The following is a 21041-nucleotide window of genomic DNA, read 5'->3' on the forward strand; positions in this document are numbered from 1 at the left end:
CCTGCATGAACTACCACACCCCACTTGTGGTGGTTTGTTAATGTGACGCCCACCCCCACCTCATCCCTCTTTTCTTTTGGAGTAGGACCTTTTAACAAGAGCTGTTTGGTATCTTTTCACAGTCTGCCTGAGCCAGGCCCCCAGAGGCTTCTCAGAACCGCATGGGCCAAGTCACTGACTTACTGAGCCTGGTTTCAGTTTCTAGAGCTCTGACTTCAGCAGCTGATCAAGCTAGGCCTTCTTCAAGACCTCCCATGGCCTCCAACACCAGGGCTGACCCTGCCCTGGGGTTCTTCCTGACAGCAGGAAGCCCCATGGCTAAGCAGAAGTGACTGGCAAACTCCCTTCCCAGGACCTCTGAGCTGGATCCTCACATAGGAACTGTAACTCGTCCCCACAGAACGCAGAGTGGGCTGAGCTCTGACCCTAGTTTCTGCTTCCCTGGGCAGCTCAAGGCCCAAGAGGATTCTTCCCAGCTGACGGGACAAAGGTCAGGCCAGCCCTGTTGTCCATCCATGGTGGCCACAGTGAAGCCGGCTGGGAGCAGTCCTTTTTCAGAGCTTCCCTGGCAGAGCCTCCACTTAGCAGCCAACCTGGCCATTATCACAAAGGTCCACACCTGGGAATCTGGATGGCCTGGCGGAAGTACCCACAGAAGTTGAGCAAACCTTCAGAAGGGTTCCAAACAAGCCTCCTCTTCCTCTGGCCCCAAGAAGGACCGTGAGGCCCCAAACTCTAACCAGGCCCCATTGGCCTGAGCTTCCCCGACTGCTACCTGCCCACTTTGCACAAGGTCCTCGGGCAGAGAGACTGCAGCCTAGTGGCCAACTTTTCCAGGCAGCAATGTTCCCAGGGGGCCTCCCACAGCTCCCATGGGACTTGCTCAGTAGCCAGATGCCAGGACCCGGCTTGACACACCATTGGAGGTGAGCGTCAGACAGATCAATGCCCCCCCCCCAGCCTCTCCTCTGGATCCAATGACCCAGTTGATTGGTCAAAGCTGCTCCTGGCTCAGGGATCCTCAGGGATCCTGGCAGACACACAACTCAACTCTCCCCAAGCACAGCCAAATGGCAACGGGCCGGCCTGTTTACAGAACACATGGACTGTTTCACTCCAAAGCACTTCAGTGTCAATACCCCAAGGTCCGCTCAACAGCCTTCACTCTAAGGTGCTGGGAAGCCTCCCCTAGACCCTGTGAACACGGCAGGAGGAGACCAGCTCAAGGGCATCCATCCACCAGCCTTCGACCCCAGCTCCTTGGATGTACCTGTGTAGACTGACCATAGGGATAAACAGAACCAAGCTTATCTGAGGACAAAGGCAGCCAGTACTGAGGCTCTGACTTATGGGGGGCATTCATCTTTCTTTCTCCAAATGAAAGACCACTAGATTGGAGCAAGGCCTACGGCTCACCGTGGGCCCATCGACAAAAGTCACTCATCAATGGCAGGGACGGGGTCCACCAGCCATGGCCGAGAACAGAACAGAACTGACTCTGCCCCAGCACTGTTCGGGTCAGAAAAGGGACACCTGAGGACCCCAGAGCGGTAAAGGCCAACACCAGCACACAAACCTGCAAGGCCTGCCCCTCCGAGCCCGCACCTGCAGAGACCTCTTTGCATGTAGCTCAAAGGTTCTAAACCAGTGTTCCTCACCATCATGTAACGTGCCCCCCCCCCTCCCCCTCGACCCTTCACCCTGCAGAACACGGTGTGACTCGGGTGGCTGAGGGCAGCTCCTCCCAGGGCTAGCCTCTGGCCTGCAGGACACAGGAGGGAAGCCTACGCATGCTGAATACCTTTGGCACAGGTACCAAGAGCAAGTCCAACTGGGGAGGAAATGAAGACCTCAAGAAGACCTAAACACAGCCGAATCAGCCACCTAGAGAAGAGGTCCACAGGGGCTGCGATCCCCAGTGAGCAACATGCCCACTGTCCCCTGCTCTGACAGGAATCTAGCCAAGAGGCCTCTGAGGCTACATTCTTGATAGAGCTCCTAGAAAGCCTGACCTTCTTAGGCCGATTCCAGAGTAATCGTTCCTGCAGGGCAGTGGGGGGGCACGCCTTTAATCCCAGCGCTCGGGGAGGCAGAGTCAGGCAGATCTCTGTGGATCTGAGGCCAGTCTGATCTATAGAGTGAGTTCCAGGACAGCCAAGGCTACACGGAGAAACCCTGTCTGGAAAAACGAAACAAACAAACAAACAAAAAAGAGTTCACGGTTCCCACTGGCTGGCAGAGCAGGACAGTAAGATACCCTTACTCACCCCATCTGCACAGAGGTTAAGTCTGCAAACTCACACAGTCAGAAAGCCGTCCGTTGGCCAACCCAGAAACTGCCCTGATAAGAAAGATTACCAAGAGACTGCCAAATTTGGGAGATCTTTGTCAACATTCCCCAAACTTTCTAAGGATCTAGTTTCAGCGGATAAAGTTCCAGGGTCCCCAAATCAACCCCAGAAGGAACAGGGCTTAAACAGAAAGTGGACCTATGGCCTATGCTCAAGCTCAGGTAAGGACACTAGGATCTCCCCAGAGTCAGAGTTCAGACAGAGCACTTTACAAACAGGGCAGCCATGCATGGCACCACAGGATAGCAGCTATACTGTTGGTAGGGCTCCTTGGCAGACCCAGCATCTCACCAGAGTGGATCTAAATAAACCAGTACCTGTCACCCTCTGGGCAAGCAGTGCATAGTCACCAATACGGATGTTAAAATTCCACAGCATGGAGGAACCAACCATGAACAAACTCCAGAAAGGGATCTTTCTGGGCCTCGCTTTCCAAAGAGAGGCTGAAAGCAATGGTTGGCACTGCAAGCATCCAGCTGCGTGGCTGAGAGCAAACCGAGGCTCTGTGAAGGGCCGCTTGTGTTCCAGGAAGCCTAGCTTCCACGACTCCTGATCTCGCACACTACAGGCAGCCCACGATGCCCCTACCGCCCTGTGAAGGGACCACACGCCCAGCAGCTGAGGCACCTTCATATCTCCAAAATGCCAGAAGCTACCTACTGTGGGCCTCTCTACCTATGCCCACAGTCTCAGCCTTCCTCAAAGCGTTAAAGGGACTAGCTACCCAAACCTCCTTGAACACAGGCTACGCGTGTGGCTGAATTCGGTTCAAGATGAGGAAAAGGGTGCATGAAGAACAACTTCTGTTTCCACACCGAACCACTAGGCAGGCTTGCTTCACTAGGAGGCAACAGGCCTGGGGGACCCCATAACGAATATTAGGACCCCAATACAATTTTTAAGCTGTGTGGTCAGTCAGGTCAGGCTCAAACCCCTGCCCCTCCCACTGCCACCCGTGGCCACGGCCCACCAGCTCTATAACTGGGACTAAGGGCTCCATTCTTCAGAGCCTCCTTCATATTTCCGAGAGATGGGTGTGGTGGTTTAGGAAGATGCAGAAATTTCATCCAGCCCATGTGGCCTGATTCCTTGTAAAGCAGCTCTGATCCCGGGGTCTTAGGCCCCCAGCTTGGAACACGGTAGTCAAACAAGGGCCCTAAAAACACTCTCTCAAGCTGTTCTGACCCTGGGGTGGCTGGCATGCAGCAGTCAGTCATGGGTACCTATCCTATGAGCATGTAAAGGAGTGAATGGGATATCTTTAAAAGAAAGACACTGGGGCCCACCCCCACCCCCACCCCCACGTCCATTCCAGAGGGAGGAAAGGCCTGGGAACCTCACTAGGACAAATGACCCATTTTATTTGTCCCCTGTGTTCCCTCACCTCAGGAGCCCAAGCCTGGCAGCTGAGTGGAATCAAGAGTGAAACAGAGAAACGAAAGTGGAACTGCTAGGCAAGAGGCCTCTGACCCCTGACCCCTGACCCCAACGGCCACCCTCAGCCCCTCTAGAAAACAGAAGACAGCAACACACACACACCGGAGAGAGGAGAGAGGGCTGTCTGCTGGCCTCTTGTTTAGTCCTAGGGGAGGACACTCACATCTTCTCTTCCCCGAGCACCCCTGGGAGGCAGAGCACCCCTGGGAGGCAGGGGAGGGAAGAACAGCAAGCACAGTCATCCGAGCCAGCTGGCCAAGTCTTGAGCTCTGAGCTCAGTGCCATCCCCACCGCCCACCGCCCTCTGGGACGGCAAATGCACACCAACGATTCTCAGCTTGTAACACTTTGGTTTTCTTCCGAAGCTGGGTACCGAGTGCATGGGGGATGGATATTACATTTAAGACAAGGTGACCGGCGGCAGGTGGAAGCCGTGTGGTTTTTCAAGAGTCAACCAGCCCCCGAGGGGGAATCCCGACTCTCTCTGAATCTAAATTCTCTCATCGGGCAAACATAGATGCACCGCCCACCTGGGAGAGTGGGTTTCCCATCTACAATCATGCCGGGCCTGTGGAGGTTCCCAGCAGCCTCTCTGATCCAGTGTGAGCTACTCACATAGCAGGGAGGAGAGAGGAGGTAAAGTACGAACCCTCAGAGGCTTGGCAGCCACCTGTCCAGCTTCCCAGCTTGGGCCTAGGAGCACCGTGAGGAAAACATCCTGGGGCCGTGTCTCCCCCACCTCTCCCTTGGGCCTTGAGCCTCCTCTGATATCGGCTACTGCATGTGGCCAGGCCAGACCTCTTCCGGCCTGCCTCACCAGTATACTCCAAGGCAAACCAGCAGCCAGAAATCTTAAAAGGTGTGGAGAACAGATTTCCCAGAAAGTGGCAACCTGCCTGGTGGCCCTGCCTTCCCTCTCTCCTGCGGGCTGGGGCTCCAACGAGGCATCAGATGACCGCTAGCTCACGGTAAGCCTAGTGTGAGCACCAGGGATAGAGACTTAGGCATCAGGAACCTGCAGCAGACGGCTGTGTGCACAGACCACCTGCCTGGGAATCTCTGCTTCCAATGGGCCTATCTGAAGAGGCCCCGCCTAAGAAGCAGGGCCCTGCCCAGCCTTGGTTTAGCCTACTTAACCCAGTGCTACCTACATGTGAGAGTTTTGTTATGACGCCCAGTAGCACAGTAAATGACACTTTGTTTCTTTCAGAAGAATCAACAGGACATTCCACAAGATCCCCAGCCTGCTTTCCTGGAGAAGCTTCACCTTCTGGGATGGCTGGAGGAAGATGAAGGCATCAGCTGGGTTTCCCACCAACCCCAGGCTCTGGGCAAGGCCACTGGCCTGGAGCCCACTCGTCCCACCTGCCCTGGGCCCACAGTTCCTGGCTTCCTCAACACAAAGGCAGAACTGAGCCAGGCCAGAGGGGAGCATGTCTTCTCCTGTCCTCAGCCCCGAGCACGGCGGCAGCTCCTTCGGATGGTAGGAAGGTCACAGGGCCACCCACGTGGCCTCCATCACACTTCCAAGGAACGGGCTCTGGATGCCGACATCTGCCTGGAATGATACCCAAAGCTGCCCTTTCCAAGATGGCTGCCTTCAGTCAAGTGGGACCCCTCAGGGCTGTGAACGAGGCTCTGCACCCCTGGGCAGGGGACCCTGCCCACTCCGTGGGTCCTTCAGCATCTCCAGGGAGTGCTCAGTCCCTGTCAGTGAAAACCACCTCCCAGGAGAGCCCTTCTCTGACCAGACCTCAGAGACCCCAGCGCTATCCTCTCCAGTTTGCGAGCATCCAGACTCCTTAAACCTTGCAGTGTGTGTGATGTGCGGACAGACATGCTGGCTCACCTTCCCTGCCACCAGGCACAGCAAAGGAAGGGCAGAACCCAGCACAGGGGCACTGGGCAGATGCTGGGCCAACGAGTGAGGCTAACCCAGGACTTAGCCCTTCCTCCTTCCACCTCAGGTGCTTCTCTCCTGACCTGGAGGACTTGAGGGTCACGAGGCGCGTTGGCTGGGCCAGAGTTCAGCAGAGGCTTCTGAAAGCACCAGGCAGCTCCCTGACCCCACCGCATGCCTTTGCCTTTGGGTACCTGTGTTCATTGTGCGGTGTCAGCATTCCAAATCTCTCCCCCACTTTTTAAGAAGACAGACAGGATGCAAAGCAGAATTAGTCAAAGGAAAGACAAGCCTAGCAGTGTGTGTGTGTGTGTGTGTGTGTGTGTGTGTGTGTGTGTGTGTGTGTGTTGTGTGTGTGTCTGTCTGTCTGTGTGTGTGTCTGTGTGTGTGTGTGTTTGTGTGTGTATATGTGTGTGTGTTTGTGTGTGTGTCTGTGTGTGTGTGTCTGTGTGTGTGTGTGTCTGTGTGTGTGTGTGTGTGTGTTGTGTGTGTGTCTGTCTGTCTGTGTGTGTGTGTCTGTGTGTGTGTATGTATAGGGGGTGTCTCAGAACACCACAGAAGAGCAGATGGAGCCAAAGAGGAGGAAAGGCATCTCTCAGAAGCTCTTGGGGGAAGGCCTTTGGCCTGTGTATCCTGATTCACCCTCCAGGGACAACTGGTGACTTAGCATAGTCCATTAGGTGTGCCCAGGGACACTCTGAGCACTTTACGGGGTGGGGCACCCAGCGTGCACAGGCTTGGAGGGGGAGGTGCTGAGGTGGGAACCTTGTGGGGGGGGTTCCCTCGTGGGAGTGATTCTCAAATTCTCACATATCTAGAGACAGAACCATCCTATTGAACCTTAAAAACAGGTGGTGGCGGGAGGGTAACGTGGGGTGGGGGAGGGGGGACATCACAGGCTTGCAGCTTGGCACCATAAGGGGCCCAGACACCAGCCTGTGAGGCCCTGCTGGGGAGGCGCAGGCCACAAAGGCTGCTTTCTGAGAAGGCTCAGAGCAGGCAAGACAAAGCCCCAGACAGATTCAAACAGCCCGACAGGAATGGCCCAACCTTCTCTAATACAATCATGTCCTCCCTCGCAGCCCCCAGAAAGGGCCTGTTCCCTGGGAGACTTTAGTTCCAGCCGTTAGGAGGGGACTCTGGCCTTAGAGCAGGACCTACTGTGTGACCAGCCACTTCATCCAGGAGGTCTTGGCTTCTCTCTCCAACACCTTCTCCAAAGCTGGCTCTCCAGAAGCACTGGACGGGGAAGGCTGGGGTAAACAGTTCAAGCAGAAAGGAAGGCCTTCAAGCTCTTCTGGTGAAGGACCTGCTTTCTAAACCCAGCATTACTTTTTAAAAGGATGTGCCCAAGCATTCTCTCCAAATGCAGGTTTACCGAGGTGAACAAAAACAAAAGCCCTCTTTAGATCCTACCAGTCAGAGACCACATCTCAAAGTTTCCACTGAATGCCCAAAACCTGCTAATTCATATGAGAGGAACAACCAGGGGAGCCTGGGAGGCATGATGATTAGGAACAGGGAGGAGCAGGGTCATCAGCCCCGCCGTGTCCGGTACCTGTGGAACCCCTCAACCTCACTATGGTGAAAAGAAATGCAACCAGGGTATTCCTTCTCACCCCTGCACCCGGCAGGCCACTGTGTGCTAAACGTGAGTTGTATCCCTCCCACCCTGTCACCCTCTGAAACTGAAACAGTAAAATTGTTTCAGGACTGCAAGAAAAAGTAGAATGTCTGCGGCCTCTGACCTAACACGTGCCAACGCACATCCAGGCAAGGGATGGGGGCACCCACTGTCAAACTGTCTAGGGCAGCAGGCGGAAACCTCAGGAGAAGAAAAATGTTCCATCCTCTGGAGAGCTGAACCACAGTGCATATACATAGATAGGTAGACAGGGCAGAGAGAAAGAGAAAGAGAAAGAGAGAGAGAGAGAGGGAGAGAGAGAGAGAGAGAGAGAGAGAGAGAGAGAGAGAGAGAGAGAGAGGGAGAGAGAGAGAGAGGGAGAGAGAGAGAGAGAGAGAAAGAGAGAGAGAGAGAACACATGATACAGAAGCTCTAAGGGAAGCAGCAATGTGGAATTTCTCCAAGGAACACAACCCCATGCATCAAGCAATTGTACCACTGTAAGGGGAGGCTGGCTGCATGCTCCCCTTTGGTCACATCAATGCCCATGGAGACAGCCTGCTGGGTTCCCTGAGCAGCTGAACTCAGGGCCAAGAAAGGACAAGCTGGCTTTTCATCACATGCTTTGGTCCCTCTGGATTTTGCAGCACGGGCTTGTATTTTAAGAGGGGGTGTGGGGAGGGAGGCTTGCTGGTGCACACCTTAGATCCCAGCACTTAGAAAGCAGAGGCAGACAGGTCTCTGTACGTTAGAGGCCAGCCTGGACTACAAAGCGAAATCTAGGTCAGACACAGCCCAGGATGGCTTTGAACACTCAGGGGCGCCAACCTTGAACCTCTGATGGTCCTGCCTCCACCTCCATCGTGCTACGATTGCGGGGGCATGCACCACCACACCCAGTTTTATGTGGTGCGGAAGATCAACCCCAGGTGCTCATGCATGCTAGGTAAGCATTCTACCGACTGAGCTTCATCTCAAGCTCTAAATATTTAAAAGGGGGTGGGAGGCAGAAATGTTAGCTAATAACACTAACGGGATTATTAATGAAGATGGCATTTTCACAAAGCACCGAATGAATGAATTCTTTGGAATGGCCGAAAGAAAGAAAGAAAGAAAGAAAGAAAGAGAGGGAGAAACCTAGACCTCCTTCTTGCATTTGTAATTCCCTCAGATTCTCCAGCCAGGAGGTTGCAGCAGCCTGCCAAAGCTAGGTGGTAAAGAACTTCAGCCACCAGGCAGGGTGGGCCGCCTCTTCAGCCCGATCCAATGACCTGAAGTTCAGTTCCACAAAGCCCACCTCCTAGCAAGAGGATCAGTTAGTAAGCATCCCAGAGCATACCTGCAGAACAACTAAAACGTAGTCCAAGGTCACTAAATCTACAGGGCCAAATGGGCATCACATGGAGGGTAGGCTGTGAACCTGGCCCTGGAAACCTAGGAAGCTGTTAATCAAAGACTCAATGTCTACCCCCACAGCAAGTCCAGCCTGCACCCAAGAGCTGGAGAAAGAGGTTTATTTGCAAGGCTGGGTACATTTTTCGAGAGATGCCGTAAAGTGAACCTGACCGGGATGTCTCTCTCCATCAGAGCTCTGAGATCACGGCAAAGCCAGCCGCTGAAATCTACAGAAAAATGCTGGGCTGCAGACCAGCATCTTTCAACCCCGGTAACGATCCTCTTTTCTCTTCTTGCAGAATCTCCTAGAATTTCAGCCCAGAATACTAAGCTATTTCAGCAGAAAGCAACCTCCAGATGGCTTTGTTTTAAAGGATAAAATAGGGTTGGGGGTGTAGCTTAGCGGGACTTGCCTACCATGCACAGGTTCAATTCTCTAGCATAAACACAAAGGAAGACTGTCAGGTATGCTTGGGAATGCCTAGAAACCCAACACTGGGGAGGAGGCCAAAGCAGAAGAAACAACAGTTCAAGGCCAACCTAGGCTGCATAGTGAGACTTTGTCTCAAATCATGGGATGGGAATGTACAACCTTAGAGGAAAAGACAGGCCCAGAAGCATTCTCCAAAACCAGGTTACAGCAGACACCAAATTCCAAGCCCTATGTGCACTATGCACCAACACTGTGCATTGTACTTCAACCTACTGCCTCATACCCGCCCTGGACTCCAGAAAGCACTTGGTGCACATAAGTATCAACAAAGTCCTGGGTCCCTTCTGAGACAAACAGGGGTCTTGGTGGGTTAGGACACATAACTTGGTCTGAGATGTCCCCCATGAGTCCATTTCCCAAAAGCTGAGGTAGACCAGATGGCCCCCAGGTTTCTCAAGGACAAGAGTTTCCCAGATAGGCAGCAGGAGCCTCCGAAATGGTTCATCTTAGCTTGGTAAGGACACTGAACAAACACGGAGACAGCTTTCGTGCAGTAAAGACTCAGGCTAAGCTCCCATAAGCCCTCCAACCGGTGGCACAGTCCCTCACAGGTTCCCAAACCTCAGTTTCCCCGATTCTATTAGAGAGCTTGCAGGAGATAAGACATGTTACAATCTACAGTGTAAAGTTTGGTGTGGTGGTTCACACTTTTAATCCTATCACCCAGGAGGCCGAGGCAGCAAAGTCATCAGGTGTTTGAGGCCAGAATGGGCTAGAGGGGACAATGTCCCAAAGTAAACAAAATTACAGAAAACAGGCAAGGCTCACCATCACCTTATGCCAAAGGATCTTCCACCTACAGCTCAGGTCTCCTAGAATAAGGGTCAAGGAGGAGAGGAGATGGAGGAGAAGCTTAACCACCAGAGAAGGAAACCCAGGCCCAGCCAGCTACCCTCAGCTGAACACCCCCAAGGCTCAACCCAGTTTCTCCCCTTCCCCGGAGAACCTCAACTGCCCATCTTGGGAAAGCCACAGAGAGGAGGGATGAGGGAGCTTCCAAGTCACTTCTAGCTAGAGGCAGAGAGGCAGGCAAGGATAAATGAGCCTAACCAGAGCATATTCCTGTACTTGGGAGGAGACACCAAGGATGGGTGGAAATAAACAAGGCCACCGGAGACAGGTTGGTCCAAAGCCCATCTGTTGGCCCCATGCTATCAGGGCACATATGTAAAAGGTTGGCTTTTGTACCTGCCTATGATAGGTAGGGCACCTCACAGGAATTGGCTCCAACGGCCTATGGAAGGGCCCGGCTCACTCCTCTCAGGAAAAACAGAACCTGTTACATTGCAGAGGGCATAGCTTGACCTGGAAAAGGAAGGCACCCCTAGAGACATTTAGCAGCAACTGGACAAGAGTGTGTGAAAAGAGGCTCTGTTCTCTGAGCAAGTCTCAAGGTCTCGGGGCTGGACTGTGAACTCTGAAAGGAGACATATGGATCATGCCCCCTCCGGTACCCCCAACCCCAACCCCCACCCCAGTCTGTAAACCAAGGGCTAAATGAGATGAGCTTCGGAGAAAGGAGTTTTACAAGGCCCGACCGTCAATTACACCAGTCATCCCAGGGCAGTGGAGCAGCCCTGGTGGATGTTGCTACAAATGCTTGAAAGACAGCTCAAGTCATTTCCCAACACCCCTGGCCCTTTTTGTCAGGAAATTCATCGACAATTCACCATCCATCAATACCCAAGCGCTGCACCCCCAGCTTCTGAATGTCAAGGACAGGACAGTGCCCATTCACAGTGTCCCCGGAGCCACTTAGACCACTCCAGCGTTCACAATAAACAAAACACAGTAGAGGGAGGGGTGGGGGTGGGGTCACTATCTCAACAGTTGTTTGGTTAATAATGTGGCCACCAGGGGGCTCTGTCCTGAAAGTAAAGAAGCAACAGAAAAACTCTTTCTGGTGTTTTCTTTCCTTCTTAAGCTTCAGCTACAATGCACTGAAAGCTATACTAATAAAAAAAAAAACGCACATTAGGACTCCTGGGCGGCTGAGACAGCCCGGAGACTTTCTGCCATCTCTCTGAAGCCTACCTGTGCGCAAAGGGAGGCCTGTAGACCTTGAATTTAACCACCTTCCTGAGAAATGAATGCTCAATAAAGATTTCCCTGAGATGGGCTGACACCCTGGGGTGCCCTGAAACACACACCCCCCGCCCTCTTTAAAGGAGGGAGGGCCCACGGGAACCTGCAGGTCTGCCAGTGAGTCCTCATTCCTTAAGCCTCTGCTGGGACTCTCTTGCTACAGTCTGCTCACTACAGAGTAAAACACACCAGGCCAGGACAAGCCTCGGGCTTAGATAAAGGTGACACAAACCTATATCAATAAAAAGGATGCAAGGGATGAACTGGGGTTTCCCAAGAATTATTTGACAGCAGGGGGAGCTCTGGTCCCCTCGAGTCAGAACTGGACTTCCAGAATAACCACAGAGGGGCTTCTCCAAATTTTTCTGCTGTCTAGGGCAACCTTTTCACAGTGTGTTTATTTACGGTACAAGCGTCCAACTGTCCTTTTTAAAAAAAAAATATTCCATAAGCCCTGGGCTTTTCCAAAGCTCTGGCTTCAAGTTCCTCTTGATTTCCTTGTGAATTCTGGGCTGCACTGAACGCCCTGCCAAGCGTGAAAAGCCTGCTTTCTCCTAAGAGGCCTGTCTGGGAGACTTGGCCAAACCCACAAGGGAACTAAGGGGTGCAGAACCAGGGCCCCCTTATAAATAGGCATTATCCCATCCAGTTGTGGTCAAAGAGGGCCTCTAAGGCTCGCCTGGGGCAGAGAAGCAGCAGGCTCTTGGACAAGCAGCAGGCTCTTGAGGGGCAAGGCAGTGCAGCCAGGGCGGCCTCTATGTATCAGCTCAGACTGCTAACGAACCTCTGTGCACCAAGGGATATGGAAACCCAACTGTTCAATTCTCCAAAATTTGGGGCACCCACCAGGGACGGAACTACAAGTGAAAAGTCCATCTCAAAAGTCAAATCTACCAAGCGAAAAGACTACTTAACAAAAGGTTTCCGCCCCGAGTTTGCAAAAGGCTTTGGGGGCTGGAATCTCTAAGGCTTTCATTGAGAAGCAGTTACCAAGAGCTCTGCAGAGAGGCAAGGCACACACACCTAACTCAAGGCACTTCTGTAATGTATTAAGAGCAAGATCTATCAAAGCCCTGGGTCTCTGTCACTGAAGCACCAGTGCTGGGAGAACGAGGTGCTCAGCCCGGATGGCAGATGACAATTCTACCCTGCATGGGTCCACCCATCACTTTCTATGCTCTGCCACTCCTTGGCCCTGGGACCAAAGGCAGGTATCCCACCTCTCTGCTGATAAGTGTCCCTCTTCTCAGACACGTGGCCCAGAATCACCACCCTGGCTAATTTGCGAGGCTGCTGCGAGGCTCTAATGAGACAGCAAATCACCACAGACAAGACAAGTATCGCTACTCATTTCAACTGGCTTTAAGCCGGCTGATATGCAATGACAGCTTCAGGAGCTGTGCACACGCGAGGCACGTAGTAGGCTCCACACAAACGCGGGTACCCTGTTCGACTAAGGGGAAGGAGAGGGAGGAAGAAAAACACACCGGTCCAAAAGTACCCTCAAGCCCTTGACTGCTGGCATGGACTCCCGGATTTCCCGGGTCCCACCACACTGGACGGCCAGGGTTCTCCCGGCACGACCCCAGTGCACCTGAGAGCCGCGGTCCGAGCCTAACGCCCACAGCCGCCACGCTCCCCTCGGACACAGCCCGCGGCCCCCCGCGGCCACCTTGCTGCTGCGAACCAGCCTCCGCGCGCGCCGCTCCTTCCCGGGTCGCGGTCGTCTGCCCCGCGCCCGCCGAGGGTAACCGGGCTCGGGCCGCGCGGGGTCCCCGAGCCGCGTCCCTCCTCACCTGCACAGCTCCGCGAAGGCCTGGAAATTGAGCTTCTTGACTTTCTTCTCGCTCAGCCAGTAGCCAACTCTCTTCCCTTTCAGGAAGGTCTGCATCTTCTTCCTCCTCGGCCCGGGAGCCTGGGTCCGGAGGAAATCGCCCACAGGCCGAGCGTGTGGGGCGGCGCGCCGCGAGCGTGCGGGCACCTCCTCCGGCGGCGGGGACGCGGAGCGGGCTTCAGCGCGCGGTCCTACCGGGCGGGGCGGCGGGGGGCGGGCTGGGGGCGGGGCGGCGGCCGGGGCGGAGGCTCAGCGCGCCGCGCCACTGGCTGGGCCCCTGCGGGTGGGCGCGCACCGCCGCTGCACCGCCCCCTCTGCCCTGCGGGGCCTGCCCGCGCAGGGACGTGCGACCCGCAGCACCGCGCGACGCTCCAGAACTCTAGGGATCCGGGACCGCGGCCCGTGACCGCACCCGTGCCTCGAGCCCGAGCAGGAGCACGCCCTCCCGCGGCTCGCGTTTGCCCGCGCGTGCCTCTCGGGCGCGCGGGGAACCCCTAGTGGCGCGCGCCGCCGTGTCCCCCGCCCTTCCTGCCCCGGCGCCCGCGCACACGCCGCGCACACGCGGGGCCTGGGGCAGAGCTCCCGGAGGAGGAAGCGCGGGTTGCCGCCAGGGGGCGCCGCTGAGTCTTAAAGGCGCCGCCGCTAGTGGCGGGGTGCTGGATGGTGGCCAGTGCAGAGTGTGGGGTGAGGGAGTCGTGGTGTGGGCGCCTTGTGTCTATCTTGGAAGGCGGCCAAACCACTGGGCTTCGTTGCTCCCTGGCAGCACAACGGGTTTGCCCCTGAGGCAATTCGTTGCAATTGTCCTGTAATATCTCCACTGCTGCCCCAGGTCTCTGGGGTCCCTTTCAACTGAGGGAGAGAAGCAAGCAGGGCGCACGTAGCATCTTCAGGAGAGCCATTTCTTTGCCAGGTGAAGGGGCATAGGTCGGCGTCTGCCTTAGTGCCTGGATCCTCCGAGCCACCTGCCCCACCCTGGCCTATGGTGCAGTACTTAGCATTCTAGCCATCTCCAGCCTCTGCTCCGGGCATAGGGAGAAGAAATTGGAGGCTCTCCCCAGACACAGTCAGGAAAAAATGGGTTCCCATGTGTAAAGAAAGACATTTAATCCGGCTTTGGAAATAAAGACAGTTTTTGAAGGTCTGATATGAGAAAAGGCTTGGATTGAAGGAGAAACGAAAGTTGTTAGTGGAGTGCTAGAAATAGGCCTTGACCAGACTTGAGTCAGACCAAGTCCCTTTTTCGACTTAGATCCTGATCTTGGGCGGCATCCTTGGTCCCCCTTAGTTCAGTTTTAGCAAGAATCCTGCTGAGTCAGAAAAGTTCACCATCCTTGGGATCAGATCACTGCGGCCTGTCTACAGTAAGAATGCTGTCAAGTGGGGCTGCCGAGATGGCTCAGCGATATAAAGGAACTTGGGGCCAAACCTGACTACCAGAGTTCGAGTCTCCAGGACTCAACATCTTAGATGGAGAGAATTAAGTCCCGTGTTTTCCTGTGACTGACACTCGTGCTGTGGCATATGCACACACAGATAAATAAATGTAAATAATAATAATCCTGTCAAGTAAATTGAGCCGGAATCTCAGGAGCCCTGGCGGTTTTGCTCAGTAATTCTCCACCCACAGATGTTCCACTCTACTCCTTGGCAGTGACTTCCCATCTTTCCTTGTAGCCAGAGTGGAGCTGGGTTGCTCCCCTACTGTGGAGCCTGGGTGCTTCTTTAAATAAAATCCGGTGAGTTTAATTTTTCTTTAATTGGAGAAAAGGATGAGAGAGGATTAGAAGAAGCAGGGTGTCCACGTGGTCCTAGAAAGCAGGGAGTTTGTATTCTGGACCGTAGGAGCGGGGGTTTTTTTTGTTTGTTTGTTTTTTCCTGGAGCTGGGGACCGAACCCAGGGCCTTGCGCTTCCTAGGCAAGCGCTCTACCACTGAGCTAAATCCCCAACCCCAGAAGGCAAGGTTTAACAGCATCCTTTCAGCTCTGTGCCTTAGGAAGATTGCTTCTGTGGAACATCATGACCAGCCTAGGACTGAGGGAAGAAATGGGGACAGGAAGTCTAAGAGGGGGGAAAGAAAGAGGGCTAAGGGACAGACAGATGGCAAGTGTCTCACTGTGGAAGTCCACGGTAGAAATTCCCACACCCTGGCCTAGGCTGTGGGTTTCTCAGCGGCCCCATGTCTGGGTGGTTCAGGATACTTGCTGGGGTTCCTTCCTTCCTTCGACACAAGCAGGGAACCCAGGGTGTGGCAGGATAGTGCTGGCCTTGGAGTCCAGAGATGAGTAAGGCAGAGGCACACAAACCATTGACTCCTGGAGCATGTGATGAGGCCCCGTGAGAGATGCAAGGGACAGGGCAGTCCGTCCTGCCTCGCCGAGTGCCTCGAGACTAGGACATTGAAAGATGAGGAGGAGGTTGGGGTTAGGGGTAGCTTTCTAGATAAGAAGTCAAGGAGATGAGAGGGATAACCAGGGGGATTGCGGGGGAGGTGGAGGGGTGAGCAGAGATGAGAGGGATAACCAGGGAGGATTGCGGGGAAGGGGGGCGGTGTGAGAGGCTGCCAAGCTACACAAGTTACTTTGTTGCTTTCATCTGTAAATTGGGCAGGAAATGCTCCACCTGGAGTTTCCTTGAAGACTGAATGTGCTAGCTGGGGACCTGGCTTCAGGGCACGCATTGTCCCCACCCACCCACCACCAGCCTCAGGACTTGCTGTCTTCCCCAGATCACTTTAGGACCCAAATGATCAAGGAAGGACCCACTGACTTGCTGGGTAACTTAGCGAGTCCCTACCTAGACTTTAGGGCCTTGGATCCTCTATTCTGAAGAGAAGATTGTGTTTGTGCAGAAGCACTTCGGGATACAAAAGACTAGTAGTTGTGCTGTCTAAAAATGTGCCATGAGCTGACCGTGTAGTGGGGACGGGGTAAGCAAGGGGTGATGTCCCCCCACACACGGGGCGATGGCTTCAGGAAAACCTATCTTAAGACTCCTAGTCCATCTCTTCTCAGTCTCTTCCGTTGTCCATGTGAGAAAGAGGATGTTGGACTGGAAGCACGGGGCTAAAGATTTGAACTGAGGTAGACACCATAAGGAGGGGGATATTTGAACAAAAGTTCAAGAAGGTGAGTGGGCAAGTCACGCGGATACCTGACTGGGGTGAGGCTGAGGAACAGCAAGTGCTTGGGTCTGACGCAAGGGGCAGTGAAGAGGCTGGCTGACTGGGGCAGGAAGAGCTGAGTAGGGGGGTACTGGGGAGGGGGTCCCCAATTACTAAGGGCTGTGGGTCTCCTCTAAGTGTAAAGGGAGTCTCATAATGACAACAGGTCCTTGTCTGGTTTTTACCCAGATCACCTCTGTCAAGGAAGCAAGACTAGGGGAGACAACAACAGGAGGCTGTTGCAGAAACCCAGGCCAGTAATGACTATGGTGAAGCGAGGAAGGTAGGAAGGCACAGCCCGACTCAGGGAAGAGCTGGAAGTGAAAGCCAGTGGTGTCGGCTATGTACATGCAACTGCGAACGAGAGAGAAGGCGTCCGTGTTCAGGATCCTGGCCGGCCTGAATGACTGTAGAGTGGAGTCACCCGGTGTATAGACAGGGGGACAAAAGGAGGCACCGGTTTGGGGCCTCAAGTCAGGAGTTCCAGCAGCCATTCAGGGGAGAGACAGCACGGAAGCCGTTCGATGAAAGAGGCGGTAGTTTGGCCCGTGACTCAGGCAGGAGATAACATCGAGACGGGTGGCGTGAGTGTTGAGATCTTACTTGGAGCCACAAGACTGGATGAGATCACCTAGGGTGTAAGAGCAAGCAGAGGAAAGGTCAAAGGTGGAGCCGGGGCATGGTTCAGAGGCCAGGAGGAGCGGAGGGACGGGCGAAGCAATGAAGAAATAAAAGGAAAGCTGAGAGACACTGCAGCCCAGGGAGCCACTTCTGGTAGAAAGGGGCCACCAGCTGGAGAACAAAGGACTGAGGGTGACCCTGGACCTTACGGCAGGAGGGCTAGTGGTGACCCGAGGAAGGGCAGGTATCAAAGTATCTCTCGGATATGTTATTTCAAAAAGGAAAACCTGGGGCCGGAGAGATGGCTCAGTAGTTAAGGGTGCTGGCTGCTCTTCCACAGGACCAGGTGCAGGTTCCAGGACCCACGGAGCAGCTCACAGCTGTCTGTAACTCCAATCCCGGTGTTTCTGACACCCTCATGCAGGCGTACAGGGAAGCGAAATACCAATGCCTGGAATATAAAAATAAATTTAAAAACCTTCCGGGCATGGTGGTGCACCCCTTTAACCCCAGCCTGGTCTACAAAGCAAATTCTTGGACAGCCATGGCTACACTGAAAAACCCTGTCTCTCAAAACCAAAAAGAAAAGGGGAGAAAAGAAAGAAAAGTCATTAAGTGTGATTGAAAGCCTGTAGTAGGCTTCCTATAGGAAAATCGAGGAAGGAGACTTAGGAGATGGCTCCGTTGTAAGGTGTTTGCCTCACAAGCATGACGATCTGAGTTCTACCCCAAAACTAACAGAAAAAAAACAAAAAACAAACAAACAGAACAGGTGTAGTGAAACATCCGTGTAATCCCAGGACCAGGGAGGCAGAGGCAAGAGGCTCCTGGGGCTCCTGGGGCTCACTGGCCGCCAACCCACCTAGCTTAACTTGTGGGTTCTGGCTTAATAAGAGAACCTGTCTCAAAGGATTTGGAGGGGTTTTTGAGGAGTCTGGTGGCCTCCACAAGCATGCCTGCACACCACGTGGTTGTGCGCATGCACTCGCGCGCGCGCGCGCTCGCGCGCACACACACACACACACACACACACACACACACACACACACACACACACACCCTTAGTTTTTCTCAGGGAAACGTGAAACCTGATATTTTTGTGTGAACAGAGATAGTCTCATTTCTGAAACAACAGAAGAGAATACAGACTCGGGTGAGAGGAACTCTGGTTTTTCACGGAATATTTATTGAACTATTAAAATATTTTGGAGGGCAGAGACGATGACTCAATGGGTAAAGTTCTTGGCTTGTACCATGTTCAGATCCCAAACATCCATAAAAGAGTCGGGCGTGGGAAGGGGCATCTGTAACCCCAGCTTTCAAGGGTGAAGATAGGAGGATCCCTGGAGTTTGACTGACAGCCAGACTAGCCAATTGGTGAGCTTCAGTTTCAATGACGATGCTCTGCCTCAAAAGAAACAGAACGAGAAAGAGGTCATCTGGCACTGACTCAGGCCTACACACACGCACGCACACACACATGTACACACACATGAACATACACTACATATACACAAATACATAAATAAGTAAAAAGTAATATATATAAAAAGTAATATCGTATATTACTATGTTAGAAATAGAGCAAGGGGAAACACGGGGCTATCACAAAACAGGAAAGTCTGTCAAGGGCTGAGTACAGCGTGAGTCCAGGACAGAGCTACTCTGCAGAATGGCCGTTTGTAGAAACATCTGAAGCACTCAGGTGTGCGCGTCTGTATCTTTTTCCCTTAAAGTTTATTTTATTTTGCTTTGAGTGTAGGTGTGAGTGTTTTGCCTGCATGTATTTCTGTCCACCACCTGTGTGTCTGCTGTCCACAGAAGACAGAAGAGGGCATCACATCCTCTAGAAATGAGTTTACAGACTACAATGTAGGTGATAGGAATCAAACCCAGGTCCTCTGGAAGAACAGCCAGTGCTCTTAGCCACTCAGCTGTCTCTCCAGCACCCCCTTCCCCCCCCACCCAAGATTTTACTTTTAATTATGAGCCTATGTGGAGGGATGAGTGTTGTAGTCATGAGAAGCCGAAAAGGTCACTGGATTCCCTGAACTGGAACCGTGGCTGGCTATGGAGGATGAGAACTAAACCTGAATCCTCTGTAGGAACGGCCCGTGCTCCTAACAGCTGAGCCATCTCTCCAGCCCACGCCTTTAAACGTTACAAGCAATTCCTAACCATCATGTAGAACTTAATTGCTATCACCTACGTTGAGCGGGTCCAGTGTGGTGTTGATTCTTTAGAGGGTGGAGCTTGGTGGAGAGTGACGAGGTCACTGGGGTGCTGACCTCTGAAGAGATTCAGTACCTTTCACTTGACCCTAGCTGGTTGCCGTAGGAACTGCCCGCACAGAAGGAACATCTCCTTGGCCCTGAACCTCTCCTGCTTCCTGCTTCCTCTCTTCCCATGTGGCCTCTCCCTCTTACACGGGGCTCCCCCCATGATGCCATCTGCCACGTTGTGATGAAGCCAGAGTCTCTCGCTCAACCCAGGCAGAAGCCGGTGCCATGCTTTTGGACCTCTGAAAGTATGAACCAAATAAATATCTTTCCTGATAAAGTGCCCAGCCTCAGATATTTTGTAATAGCAACAGAAAATGGATGCGTAGATCAAATATCCCTCCTTGCCTTGAAAAGTTCTTGATAAAATACCTTGGAAAGTTACAACCGGTTTGTGCGATCTAGATCCCAAAGCTGTCCCTCTGTGGCACCTGTCATAATGTCTCCTGACTTCCTCTGATTGAAGCCGGTTCTCCTTAGGAAAGAGACGGAATTGGCTGGACTGAAGAAGTTGCATCCTTCTGATTTGGCTGACTGGCGTTTCCCGGCACTAATTAGCCAGTCTCTCTGTCCCCAACGCTTGCTGTAAATTGGACATTGGAGCTAAAGTCTTAGTTGGGAACAAGTTAAATGTCTCTGGCTGAAGGAAATGCAGACAGTATGACATCTGCTGGGGACTGCGTGAGGCCTGGTTGTGCTAAGATATTTTGCTGTGCGGTGCTGGAAGCCCAACCCAGGTTCTCGACCACAGGGCTTCCTGCCTGGCTCCACGCTAAGGTGTTTACATAGGGAGCCATCTCATAACCACCGTTCCGAGCTGGCTCCTCCCTCTGTACTCCCTCCCACACCAAGCGCCTCTTCTCTGAATGGAAGGAGGTCAACCCTGTTCAAAAGTCACAGATGGGGTTGGGGATTTAGCTCAGTGGGAGGGCCCCTGCCCAGGAAGCGCAAGGGCCTGGGTTCGGGCCCCAGCCCTGAAAAAAAAAAAAAGGAAAAAAAAAAAAAGTCACAGATGGGGGTTGGGGATTTAGCTCAGCGGTAGAGCGCTTGCCTAGCAAGCACAAGGCCCCAGGTTCGATCCCCAGCTCCGAAAAAAAAAAAAGTCATAGATGATTTTCTTTCTTTTGTACTACACGTGAGTGAGTGGACTTTTCACACCAAAGTGTCTGTGAGGTGCGATCATTACAGTGTTATTTCCACAAGTATGTCACGCTTTTCTCTTTTAAAATTTTTTAGATTCTTACATTTCATTCTATATGCGTTTTGCCTACCCACACGTTCGCGCATGCACACATGCACACACGCACACACCGCGCACACCACGTGCATGCCTGAAAAGGCCACCAGATCCCCTGAAACGGAGGTTACTGATGGTCAAGAGCCTTCATGTTGATTCTGGGAATCAAACCTGAGACCTCTACAAGAACAAGAAGTGCTTTAAACAATCAAGCCATCTCTCCAGCCGTGTGTCACACTTTCCTATATTTCCTTGCTGACGAGAGTCTTGCTAATGATCTAAACCCCAATGGATAACGTTGCCTAAGTCAATGATTTCCCGGAAGGCAGCAAGACATGGCAGATGCTAAAGTTATCCCTGAAAAGAGTGGGACAAGAGAGACTTAAATGGGCACTGGAAACCCAGAGGGAGAAAGGTAAATTCATTCAAAAGGTGATCATTTAAGGCGCTGGTAGGTGGAGATGTTCGCCTAAGTTCGAACTCTAAAAGCTGGTGAAAGGAGAGAGCCAGCCCTACAATGTGTCCTCTGACTTGTCCTCCTGTACTGTGGCCCTCACCCACACAATAAACAAACTTTAAATAGGTGATTAAAGAGCATTCATTTAGGGCTGGGAATGTAGCACA

General features: G+C 53.1%; 1 protein-coding gene across 2 annotated transcripts in view; it reads right to left on the reverse strand.

Annotated features, from left to right (window-relative positions):
* The window catches only part of Itpk1 (inositol-tetrakisphosphate 1-kinase), a 132362-nt gene extending 119043 nt beyond the window's left edge, over window positions 1-13319 (reverse strand). Inside the window, exon 1 of one of the 2 annotated variants that reach the window (XM_032908277.1) lies at window positions 13082-13319. In XM_032908277.1, coding sequence (XP_032764168.1) covers window positions 13082-13176 — 95 coding nt within the window. In that variant the 5' untranslated portion in view covers window positions 13177-13319. The remainder of the gene's footprint in view (window positions 1-13081) is intronic. The other variant, XM_032908280.1, reaches the window with a different exon arrangement.
* Window positions 13320-21041: the final 7722 nt, after the last annotated feature.

Source organism: Rattus rattus, chromosome 7 (genome assembly GCF_011064425.1).
Source record: "Rattus rattus isolate New Zealand chromosome 7, Rrattus_CSIRO_v1, whole genome shotgun sequence".
In the NCBI taxonomy this organism is placed as follows: Eukaryota; Metazoa; Chordata; class Mammalia; order Rodentia; family Muridae; genus Rattus; species Rattus rattus.